Source organism: Lepisosteus platostomus, chromosome 11, assembly GCF_059453375.1.
Source record: "Lepisosteus platostomus isolate fLepPlt1 chromosome 11, fLepPlt1.hap1, whole genome shotgun sequence".
NCBI lineage: Eukaryota > Metazoa > Chordata > Actinopteri > Semionotiformes > Lepisosteidae > Lepisosteus > Lepisosteus platostomus.
Window position 1 is genome coordinate 35,933,311 of NC_142621.1, and position 12,971 is coordinate 35,946,281.

Consider the following 12,971-nt stretch of genomic DNA (forward strand, 5'->3'; position numbering starts at 1 on the left):
CACAGAGGCCTTGCACTATGCTTTGATTACCAAGTAGCTTTCAAAACATATTACAAAAGGATGCTTCTTAGTCTATTTTCAAAAGCATTTTAGAATAAAAAATGAATTCCCCCTTTTTACTTATTCATTTTCTTTTGAGGCTTAATGCTTTCATTCTTACTTTCCTCTATTATGTTCAGGAAGCATGTAGTGAATTTCACTCTGGTGTGTAATGGTTTGAATATTGTATGTTGGGAATAATGTTTTTTTCTTCGTCTTTCCATAGCATTTCATTTCCTATTTGTTTTCTTCCTTGTACAGTAAAACGTTCGCTGCTGTTTTAATTACCTGTTTGTGACAAGGCTCGACATCTATAACAAGTGTGTTTGCTATGCAGCTCAGGTACTTGCAGGCATGCCAGTGTTCTGACATCATGTGCTGCATTACAGAATTTTCTGGCTCTACTAGGAAACTTTTGTCTGGTGCAGTGTGTGGAAGCAAGAGTGTCTGTGCTGCACAGAATGCATAGAGCCTCTCCATTACACTCTCACACATGGTATGATGCCTCTCTGCAATGCCAGAATGCTTTTCCCACTCAGATTTTGGTAGCCTAAGCCAATGGCCTATTTTGGTGACTGGAAACTGTGCTTTATGAGATTATGTGCTTTGGAAGAGACATTTAACCAATGTCCTGTCTACTAGTGATAATAATAACAATCCTTACACTTAAATAGCTCTTTTCTGGAGACTCCACCTCTCCAAAGCACTTTACAGGTAATGGGGACTCCCCTCCACCACCACCAATGTGTAGCCTCACCTGGATGATGCTACAGCAACCAAAGTTCACCAGTATGCTCACCACACAAAAGCTATCAGTATGGAAGAAAACAGAGTAATGAAGCCATACAATAAATGGGGATGATTAGGAGGCCAGTAGTAGTAAAGGCCAGGGGAAAATTAGACCAGGACACTGGTGTACACCCCTACCCTTTTAGAGAAATGCCCTGAGACTTTTAATGACCTTGGAGAGTTAGGACCTCAGTTTTATGTCTCATCCAAAGGACAGCATTCTTTTTTGCAGTATAGTGTACCCATCACTTAGGCATTAGGACCCACATAGACCCCAGGATGACTCCCTACTGATCCTTACTAAAACCTCTTACAGCAGCAGCTTTAGCTTTTCCCAGGGGCTTTCCCATCCAGGCACTGACCACCTTAGCTTCAGTGGGTTGCCACTTGTGAGTTGCAGGGTGATGTAGCTGCTGGCAACTTGGTCATGAAAGATCTCGTAACATTTTTTTAAAATGGTATTATTATTATTTGAACAATGTCACGTAAGTCCGACAGGACGAACCGTGGAATGGCAGGAGAGCGATAAAGACCCTATGCGTAGCGGCGAGACGGGGGTTAGCCCGGGTTCAGCTGTTCAGGAGAAGCCGTATAGAAACCTAGGCCCTCAGGCCAAGGACAGGAGTGACCTGGTGCTAGGCGGGTCTCAGGTCAACTGAACAACAATGCTGACCGAGTAGCAGAGCAGAAGCAGGAATTAAATAGGCTAAACAACAAGACATACCAGAAAGACATGAATAATCAGAGGGAACTTGGAACAGAAGGAACGTAGAGCGCCCTCTAGGTGTAATGAGCGTGACAAACAAACTATAGGTACTGTATACTACACAATAGATAGAAGACAGAAAAGCCTGCTTTCATTATATTTCTGTGCATTTTCTATTAAAATACAATCATAAAATCAACAAGTCACTCAAAAGAAAATCATCCCTGTGAGTTGGCATGCATTAATATAAATTAAGCACTTAAATAAAAAGAGACACTACTCGCTTATATTAAGATGTGATGTAAAATTGGTAAAATTGGTTGGTTTCTAAGGCTTGTTTATGTTAAACATCAATACTTTATTTCTTTATTGCTCTGTAAAATTTACATAGTACTTTTAAAAATAGAATACAAAACAGAGAATTATGTCTATATTAATGTTTAATTATCAAACGTTGGGTTCTGGAAAAAGCAACCCCACATACAACCATTGATGAATCAGTAATATTCTGTTATGTTATGTAAACAGTACTAGAAAAATAAATAGTATCACCATAAATACACAGAATAGTATAAATTAATGTGTTAGGAATTACTTCCAAATTGCATTTTAATATCTAGACACAAAAGATACACAGGTAACCATTCGATCCAAGATTAAAATTGGAGCATACATAACTTAACGTAAATAATAACAAAATGACATTAGTAATGTCCAAGTCAAATTACTGCTTCTGTGTCAGGGTAGTTTTAAGATTCTTTAAGAACATTTCTGTGACTTCATTCACTGATCATCTTATTAGTGCTGTGTATTCTTTCCCAGGCCTTACATTGTTCGCTTTTAGTTCTAGATCTCTTTTCTTTCAGATCATTGAGTCAGAGGCTGTATGAAATATTTACGATGTGTGGGCAATGTTATTTCCAGGGAAATTTGGAAGAGAGGGAGGGGGAATATGATTTTAAAAGCATGAGCAGTGAGGCAAAAAAAGATGAGAGATGTTGCTTCCTTCTTAGAAGTATGTACTGAATAGCAATAGTTTACTTTGAAACTAACCCAGTAAAAAAGAAAATCTGATGAAGCGTACTTTTATCATTGCGCTTACCTTCATTGCTTATGTTTCAATCAATTTTGTGCCAATTTCCCTGAGTCTGCAACTTTAAAGCTGTGTTCCAAAGTTATGCTTACCTGATCTGTTCCATTATCTCATGGTCGGTAATGACAATTTAGAAATGTTTTGTCTGTGAAAGTGTATTTTATTTAATTATTAAGTTTCATTTCACTCAGTGAATTGCTTAATAGCTGAACTGAAAAGGATATTGACAAGATAAGACACTTTCACTTATAGCAGTGAAACACCTCATCTTCATTTGGCTATATTCCAACTCCACACTGACATAGTAAATGTCTGAAGAAAAAAGATTACTGAACTATAAAATCATTCCAGTAAAATAGTTCTCATTTTCTTTTCCTTTTTATTCAATTATCAGTCAAAAATTGAATTTGGAAGGTGAGCCTGAAAAAATGTACTTCCTGTTGCTGCCTGCATGAATTTAGTTATGGGCATCCACCATATTAGGTTAATCTGCCAATTTTGAGAACCAAACAAATCATGAATAAATTACTTTAAAGAAAATAAATTGATTGTATTTTCTAAATCATGACAGCACTTTAGAATAGGGGACAAGCACAGAACATGTGTAATGTATGAATGATATAGTATGACTTGACATATGATAGACAGCTCCTGCATATAAAGGTTGGCCAACTACATATTAACATATATACTAATACGTATCTTTCAGGTACCATTAATAAGGCATGAATAATGTATTTACTTTCACTCAACAAAATGCGTCAGTAATACATGCCGAACAGGTGTCTTCTATTCTGAAATGTTATTGAAAATGCTATTTTCTCCATGGCTTAATGTGTATCTCAGAAATAAACCAATAATGTGGAATAATAATGTGCAATCATTTTTAATTGAATGGTGTTTTGGAGTTCCATCCTGACCATGGCCAACATCCTTAAGTTACTGTTACAGCAAGAGTTTGAAATTTGTGCTGATGGCTTGTTTACTTTGCCTTCCAGTTTGGCGGAACTATGTACAACACAGGCCGGCATGTCTCCCTTCGTCTGGATAAAGAGCATTTGGTAAACATCTCAGGAGGACCCATGACGTACAGCCACCGGTTGGAAGAGATCCGGTTACACTTTGGCAGTGAAGACGGTCAAGGCTCAGAACATCTACTCAATGGACAGGCTTTCTCTGGGGAGGTAAGCTACTTGATATGGAGTGGGAGTGATACATTACAAGACATTAGAGGAAACATTAAAGATGCATTAACCTTTATTTGCAGATCTATTAGCTCTGACGGTTTCGTTTTTCAGACATCCCAGAGGTTGCATGAAAACGCAAAAGGAAAGTGCTATTACAGCGTTATTGATTGCATGAACGTTTTTTTTTTCACAAAATAAAAATGAGTTGATATGAATAGTTGGGGAAGGTATACAGTACCTTATACAGCAGAGGTCTTTCAATTGAAAAAGACCAGAGCTCAGAGACTATGAAGGGCATACTCTGTGGTTTAAAAGCATATCGATCTTTTGCTCTAAATTCACCAGGCATGAGTTATTATTTTGTTTAGTAATACTGAAATGGGATGACAAAATATTGTTTTTTTCAACAGTGTATGCTTGGGATTTGATTCAAAAATAGCAAATGTCACATTCCTTATGCCACTGTATCTTTGTAAAACAACAGAGTGGTATTAGAAAATATGGTGTTTTCTTGAGTATGTTTAATACAGTTAGATACAGTACCAATAAAAGAGTAGAAGATCCAGCAGCTGGAAGATATATTCTCTTTCAAATATAACATTTTAGCTGCTGCAGTGTGTTTTTTTATAGCAATTTTTAGCTTCTGTGCTGGTTAAGTCCATGTCTTCCATTTTCTACGCCAGGTCAAAATGAGCCTCAGGTGATTATGAAATGACATGACCATTAGGTGTTAATGCTGTGAAATCACAATGGTATAGTAGCTTAGTACCCCAAATTGTGAGAGTAGTTTCAGTGCCAAATACGTTTGCTAAAAGGAAAGAAAAGCAAAAAAGTCCTGTAATGACTCTAAATGTAATCAAATCCCTTAGCTGCCTGTAGCTTCATGTCTGACATGTCGTGTCAATAACATTATTAGTTTAACAAGCTTTGGTGTTTTTTTCAAAGTTAATTAAAGGTTGTGGACAAGAGGTGTGTGAGAGGCAAAATGAACAAGTTTGCTTCAAAGTAGTTTAGAAATCTATTCTGTCTATACCTTCTAGGTACAGTATCAATAATATGTAAACAAACTGAATCTTAGAAACACAAATACCAGAGAAAGCTGTCAATATTTAGAGTTTGTGCATCGTTCCCTTTCACTGCGGTCTAATCACTTTCCAAGCACTACAACCCCTATTTTGTTCTTTTGTTCACCATCCCATTTTTCTTGATTTGACTTTACCACAGTAAATTGCAGTATGAATGATTTTGTTTCTGCCTTACTTTGTCAGCACAAATTCTTCAGATGACTGCACCCTTGTGTTGTTTCGATAAAGTGATTAGTTAAGCTATGGTGTTCCTTTAAAGGTTGTGGACAGAACATGTTCATGAGTTCCAGCTGTTACCATTTTGACACAGATGTACAGAATATTAACTATATTACCATCAAATCAGTGTACTTAAATTTTCTCTTTTTCATAGTCTTTGGGTATCTAATAACTAAAACCAACTAAAGGCACATTGTTTGTGTGGGAACAAGTAATAGGTTTATTCCATGCTGGAAAAAAGAAGAAAGAAAACACAGCGTTTCGGCCGTGGAGCCTTCTTCAGGTGTGAGGGACCTGAAAGCTCACACCTGAAGAAGGCTCCACGGCCCGAAACGTTGTGTTTTCTTTCTTCTTTTTTTCAGCATGGAATAAACCTATTACTTGTTCCTTTGCAGCCTACACATGCTGACACAGCTACCCACCTGAACTACCATACATTGTATGTGTGTATCACTGTCACATGTTTACAGTCCAATGCTGATTGGATGCATCTCAAAGGTATCTACACATGTCCCTGTCTAGGGGTCCTTACAACTATGTCAGCTCTAACAAGCTCTTAATTTTGTTTTCACATTTTCCGTGATGTATGTACAGCACATTCTTTATTCCCTGGTGTGTTTGTATTATTGTACATGGCCTCTGTCACCTTCTGCCTGAATATTAAAACCAAAGACTTGCATGAAGTTCATCATTTAAACATGCATACTGTGTATTTCTAAATCTCCAATTTATTATGTTAATTTTATTCATTTTCATTTTCCAAATTTTATGGACCATCTTTTCACTTTTATATCCTTGAGGAGATGCTTCATGTACCCTTTTAATAGGTACTTGATATCATGAGGGATATTTGACCACTCCTCCAAGCAGATCCTCTCTAACTCCACTAGCTTGTGTGACCTGTGCTTATAAGCTTCTTTCTTTACCTCCTTCTGAAAATGTGATAACCAGTCAAGAAAATAGATTGTTATGCTATTTAAAAATTTTGGCCATTGATTTTGATGCAATCATTGTATTGTAACATCTAACATCGTTTGCAGCCAAGTGTCAGATAAAAGGCACACTTTTTTGCTTAAAATACCCTGGTGAACTTTCTGATCTGTTTGTTCCTCAGTCCTAGCTAGTACAACAAGACCAGGGGATACAAAATTATCTTAAAGCAGTACAAATCCATTTGTATTCTTCACAAGAATTGGTATTCTTTTTCAACATTAGCTTCACCTCTCTGTGCTGTGTTCCCATTTGACTTGACACTTAATTAGTAAATATTCGGTAAATATTGGTGGAGAGTTTTCTGTGTGTTCCCTCTCAACTCTACTGCACTCTCCAGATTCATGAGGTAACCTTGAGTGATTGGACATCTTTAAAAGGTATTGTATCCCGATGATTCCTAATCATTGTCTTTTGGTTTGAGTTATTCAGATAAACTACTTTTCTGACCACACATTTGGGTAAAATAGTCATGTACTGTACCCTCTTTGTGGTGGAGTAGAGAACATCTCACTTGTCCTGACCTTATTTGTGTACTGTCATCTCCCATGTTTTTTTTTAAAGATGTAACTAGAGTCGTTGAGGTTGCTAATCCTTTCCCTTCAGATCTTCAGAAAAAGTTCTATGTTACTGAGTTATTTTCTTTTGTCTCTTAATACTCTGTGGCAGTCAGGTGACTTCTAATAGAAAATTGTAGAAATTTACCAAGGGTTTGTGAAACTTAAAGATGATTGCAAATCATTAGAAAATTACATTTACATAATTTATTTTCAACACATTTGCAATGTATGCCTTAATGTGAACATTTTGGTATTCAGAAAAGTATATATTTTATTTACAGTTATGTTGATATGTTCTGTACTCCTTTTAATACATCACATTTGAATTTATAAATATTGAAAAGTCTTGATGTGCATCTGCATTTTGTTTGCCTAATCAACTTTAAGTTAAAATGTATTGAGGATATGAATACATTTGGATGCAGCACTCTATTGTCACTATACTGTAAGTAGTAGAATATTACATTATGTTCTAAAAGGTTGAAGGTTTTAAACATTACTTAAATTCCTGCTGTACATTAGTTATAAATTTCTTAACAGAATTGCCACTGTACTTTAGTTATTAAAGTATTAACAGAATAAATATTAATAAGGCTACCTAGGGGGGGGGAGTGAGTTTGTAAAAAACTGAACACATGTTTCAATGTAATTTAGGAAGTAATGGGTAATATTAATATCCCACAGCAGTGTAACACTTTATGTGTAAAGAAGAAATTGCATTAACATCTGCAGCCTCTATCATTTAATATGGTTATGAATCAATTAATACTTGGCATTTTCTTCAGGGGTAATAAGAACAACAGCAATTTGCATGGCAACAAAATAATTGTACACTTGACAGGCAAATTAATTATAATTCATGATAATAATTTATTTTGCTTTATGAGGTAGGCTGATATTTTAATAAAAGAGAGTATCAATATCATCAGACAGTATCCAGGCTTGTGACCTCAAGCATAGCTCTTTGTGTTTATAGGACTATTATTTATATGAAAAAGAGTTGTGTAGGTGGTTAACCTGTCCTTTAGTGCATGTATTTTTTTTTTAGTATTCAGCAAGCAATCCTCATTAATCTATTTGAACTTGAAGTCTTCCAAAAAAACAATTGCCTTTCTTGGAAGGGCAAGGTAAACTTAGTCTTAACCAGTCTGGAAACTTTGCTAAAGAGATAAAATAACAGCATAGCCAAGTGATAAAAGAAACCTGATTTGCTCAGTATCACATTTTGTTCTGATAATGTTAATAAAGTACTGTGTACGTTGTCCTTAATCTATAAAGAATTCAGATGTGTGACTGTGATGAAATTTTTTTCCTTACAATATGTGCTAAGAAGTATTGGGGCAGAGAACAGATGCATAGTAGGGAGTTTGACACAATTTATCTATGTTGATGTTTATCTTTTTCATTTTAAATGTGATTGGAGCAAATGTGTTTACTTGCTTGGACTCTTCTTCTGAAGCTGTCGATTAGATTTGCCAGACATCTGGCATAGTACAACATGTTCTTTCAGCACAGGTGCAACCACTGATGTCTTGTCAGGGATGGTGAAAAGTTATCAAGAGGATTGTTATACAGTGTAACGGCAGCTCCTTTACTACTGATACTACACCAAAACCCATTAGTCATTTCAGTACTTTATAATAGAACTGCGTGTCTTAATTTCTAAAGTACACATGCAAGTCATGGCTGTCAACCGTGAGCTTTTGTAGAACCACAACAACCAAAAGTATTTGAAGTCTGAACAAACTGGCTTAGTGCAGGGAAGCTGAAACTTCATATTTAGAGTTGTCCCAATTCTGCAACATGAGGCACAAAACGTCCAGTAGAATTGTTCTGAATTTGAGTTTTGTCACTGTAGACAATTTATTAAATGTGTAGAATTTAGATCAAATAATGTTATTTTAGAATTATAAAGCAAACTAGTAGAACCTTATTTAACATATTGTGCTGTAATTTGGTCACCATGTTACAAAAAATATATTGTTGCTCTGGAATCAATGCAGAGAAACATGACCAGGTACAGTATATTCCAACACTTTTAATGTATGTTCTGCCAGGTGTGTTCTGGTAAAAGTGCTCAAAATTCCTCAAAGACATTGACAAAGTCAACCCAGTAATCTGCTTCCAAAAAAGCACTGAATCATGAATCAGAGAACATAGTGAATACTATGGGAAAATCTATTTAGAATATAGACTAGGAGACATTTGATACAATGGTTGTGAGAAGATGGAACAAGCTACCCAGTTATGTAGCTCAAATTTCAAGCTGTTACCCTGGCTTCTTTCAGGAAATTGTCACACCCTCTGCAACCAGAGGGCGCTCCTACTCTGTCCTGTCCTTAGTTTCCTGTGCTTTGCTGTCCTTCTGGTGTATCTCTCTCTGGGGCTATATTTTTCCGGGTCACTTATTCTCCTTCACTCAGCATTGATGTTCGGATGTCCTGAGACTCGCCTAGCATCCAGGTCGCGCCACATCCGCTGCCTGAGGGCATTGGTTTCTATACGACTCCTGAAGTGCTGAGCCCGGGCTAATCCCCCGTTCTGCCGCTATGCATATGGGTCTTTTTCCGCTCTCCTGCCTCTCCACGGTTCGTCCCTTCCGACATCCGTGACAGAAATATCTGGATGAGATCTATTAGCTACTAGCAAGGAAACAACTAAGAACGGCCTCCTCTTACAGTATACTGTATGTAACCTCTGTTATGTTTTTGATGAGATGTTTTGATCAGAAACCTTAGTCTCGCATGCTGACACGTGGTATTTCTTGTCACTTTATCATACAGGGAAATGTCAACCTTTTCACACTGAAAGCATGTTTTTTCAAAGTAAAAGCCTTGTAGACACAGCTGGGAAATAGATCAATGTTACTAGAGGTATTGAGGGACATGCCAAAATAGATGGCAGCCTATAGGGAAGCAATTTGTTGAGACGGGATTTTAAGGCATCGATTTACTTGATGAAATATTAAAAAATGTCTTCTGCTTCTTGCATAGCGTGCAATAAACAACTTCAAGGCCAATTCTGTTCTCCTCTTACTACTCTTGTTGTATAAAATCATGCATGACCAAAATTCTGACAGATTGCAAGTATATATTTATATTGCAAGTACTGTAATGACAAGCAAATATTCTTGCCCAGTATATTTATCTAGGGAAATCCAGGTATGTGTGTGTGAAGGGCTAGATAGTTAACTACAGATCTCACTGATTACTTGGCTGTGGAAGGCTTTGGCACCTTTAGTTTTAAATGAGGATCTTGCTGTCTGATAAGCCTGTTTCACATACAGTAACATTTCTTTTTCAACGGAGTCTTCGCAGAAAACAAGTGAAACTACACAAAACTAAGCATAGTACTTTGCTGCCAAAAGAGAGGGAAACAGAAATGCTTAAACCAGGTAAACTATTCTAAAACAAAGGAAGAAAATCCTGTTAACAGCTGTAACGAAGGCAACAGCCCTCTCTTTGCTTATTTAGAGAGTCTTGAAGGTGGTGTTTGAGAGCCCTTTGGGCTTCACTGGGAAAGTTTTATTTTAAAATAACTAACCTACAAAGAAGTACAAGATACACTATATAAATACTGTATATAAATATACAATATAAAATCTAGCATAAACTTAAATCATGTTTGAAATGAATGCCATATGTAAATGATTTTTTAATTAATTACTGCCATAATAATAATAATAATAATAATAATAATAATAATTAATAATCTTCAGAATAATTCCAAAAAACATTTCTGGTAAATTAGTTATGCCTTCCAAAATTGCGGCATTAGCACAGTATTACATAACAAAATGAAGGAAAATGGATTGTCGGCAAAATGACAATTCACTGAGTAACCTAAGCACGTACAAACATTGCACAACAAAGAACTTTCCATTCTGTTTTGTCATATACTGCACCGTGAACTCCTGCCTCGGACATACAGTACTCAGGAGTAACTTTCCATGGAGTTCTAGGTCTCTTCCAGACAGTACAAAATTATTTTTTCGTATTCCTAATTTAGTTTCAGTGTGACTCTCCATTCAGACAATACCTTTATCTGGGATTCCCTTTCTACTTTTAATGTGTATTTCATATCGAACTCATGACTGATGTTTTATGCCAGCCTTTCTTCTTTGGCATTTCTAGTGCTCAACTGCAAACTTGAAAGCTTTTTCTTCCTCTCTCTTTCACACAAATGCTGGAAAGGACGTAGGCTGCAAACCACTTAAAGGCAAACAATTGCAAGGAACAAAAGAGAGCAACAACAGAACAGTAAAGAATCTGTTCAAATGTGGTTATGCTAGTTCAATTAGTAAATAAAAAGAAAAATGTTTCAAGTCCTTATTGCTGCCGTCCCTTGAAGTATTAACCTGATTCGATGAAAGGCTTCAGAATCAAAAGCAGCAAGTGCTACCTGCTGTAAATGAGCAACACAGCAGGATTAAGCAGCCATTTCTAGTTTTCTGCCGAGAACACAGCAAGAAATATTAAACTTCAAAAGCAAAAGTCCTTCTGAAATAGTGTAGTGTGGATTTAATTCATGGGTACCAGCCAGCAGCAAACCAAAGCAGAGTTAGATCAGACTTTTTCCTCTTCACTTTCTTTGCGTAGTCTTACAAGATGCCTGGAATGGAATTCCTAATTGGTTGTTGTCAAGCAAAGTGGTAGTCACCTAGCTACAGTAAAGTTAGCATTAGTCTTGCAAGGATACTGCAGTGCTTAGAAATGGTTCTTTTTATGTCTGCAGTCCAATCCTATTTTGTTTAGGTTAAAGTCCCTTTGAAAATGAAAGCTCTGCAAGAGTAATAAGTGCTAAAATATTCAATTGGTTATTCAGAAACTCATTAATTCCCAGCTATACGCTTTCCCTTGAAAAGAGAAAAAAAAGCAATGCATTCTTTATGTTATGAAATATAAAGTGGAGCTCACGATCTTAAAACACTAAAATCAAATTAAAACAACTAGAGACTTTTTAGGTAAATAGTATTCTTTTTCAAAGTAGCAAACTAGCTTAGTAATACTTTGTGGATAGACAGCCACTGTCTTTATATACTTTACTTGCTGTGAGTCAAGTGGAATGAAAGCTCAGCCACTCTAATTAATCTGTTAAACCTTGCTGTTATGTTTAATTACAATGCTTATCTCAATTTGTTTCCAGTTTAGTAAAGTACACGTGCAGCTGTTTGTCTGTGTAGCTATTTTTTCCCTTCTGTAATATATTGAGAATAAGTATAAATAATATATCATGAAAACATGTGAGTTTAGCATTCCACATGCATTATAGAAAGCTCAGGCACCATTGAAATACAGGTTGCACTGTACACATTTGGGGAGGCCTCTGAGGCATGTATTGAAGCACTGCTGGAGAGTGGTGTTCAAAGACAGCTTGAATTGTCAAAGGATACATGACTGAAGAATAAAGCTGTCCATGGTTAAAGCTGTCCTTTAAACCATGTTTATTGCTATTATTATTTTGAAATATTATTTTGGTAAAATGAAGATGAAAGGAGGTAAAATCCAAAATGAAAGTATGAGATGTTTGTCGTACAACCAAAAAAAAAAACAGATGGATGTCTTTATATGATAAATTCAAGGATGCAATTAATATATTGCATTATAACCTTTTTTGCAATTAGGAAGTACAGTAGATACATAATTATTCATTTGTAATTGATACACTATTAGCACCAGCACACTCCTGATGTATGAGATCTGAATTGCATTACCTCAAATATAAAAGTTGATATTATTGCCTCATACTGTGTCTGCTAAGAGCCTTGTTCACCTGGCTAGCTTCTTATCCCAGTAGAAATAAAGTCACACATGCCTGGCAGAACAATAATATGTTGACCATCATTTCACGTCTTTTTAAAACACAGATAATTCTAATTAATAATTGGTTTATAATCATATTCAAAATATCCCAAAGCACTTCTCATATGAGAAGGGAGCCATTTCATCCAGCAGTGACACAAGATACTCTGATATCTTAAATGACCAAGAAGTCAGGCCTTTGATTTCACATTTTATCTAAAACATGTGCTTTTTTACAGCGAAGTGTCCTCAGTCACTAAACTGGGGCATTGGCATGGAACTTCTTCTCCAAACAAAAGTATGCCACCCATTGCTCTGCCAACACCACTTATAGAAGCAGCCCGCTTTCCTAACTGGAGTTCCATTCACGTACCTTGGCTTCAATATCTGTCAACATCTGGCTATAAATTGGGACTGCTGCTAGTTCTTCCTAAAGCTTGTGTTTGGTTGTTGTCTATGCAAATAATAAACAAAGGAAATGAAAAAAGAAGAAATATTGGAG

At 36.2% G+C, this 12,971-nt stretch overlaps 1 protein-coding gene across 3 annotated transcripts in view; it reads left to right on the forward strand.

Annotated features, from left to right (window-relative positions):
* The window catches only part of ca10a (carbonic anhydrase 10 (inactive)a), a 238,851-nt gene that overhangs the window by 190,508 nt on the left and 35,372 nt on the right, over positions 1–12,971 (forward strand). For all 3 annotated transcript variants that reach the window (XM_088599423.1, XM_088599420.1, XM_088599422.1), the window contains exon 5: positions 3,626–3,811. In XM_088599423.1, coding sequence (XP_088455549.1) covers positions 3,626–3,811 — 186 coding nt within the window. The remainder of the gene's footprint in view (positions 1–3,625; positions 3,812–12,971) is intronic.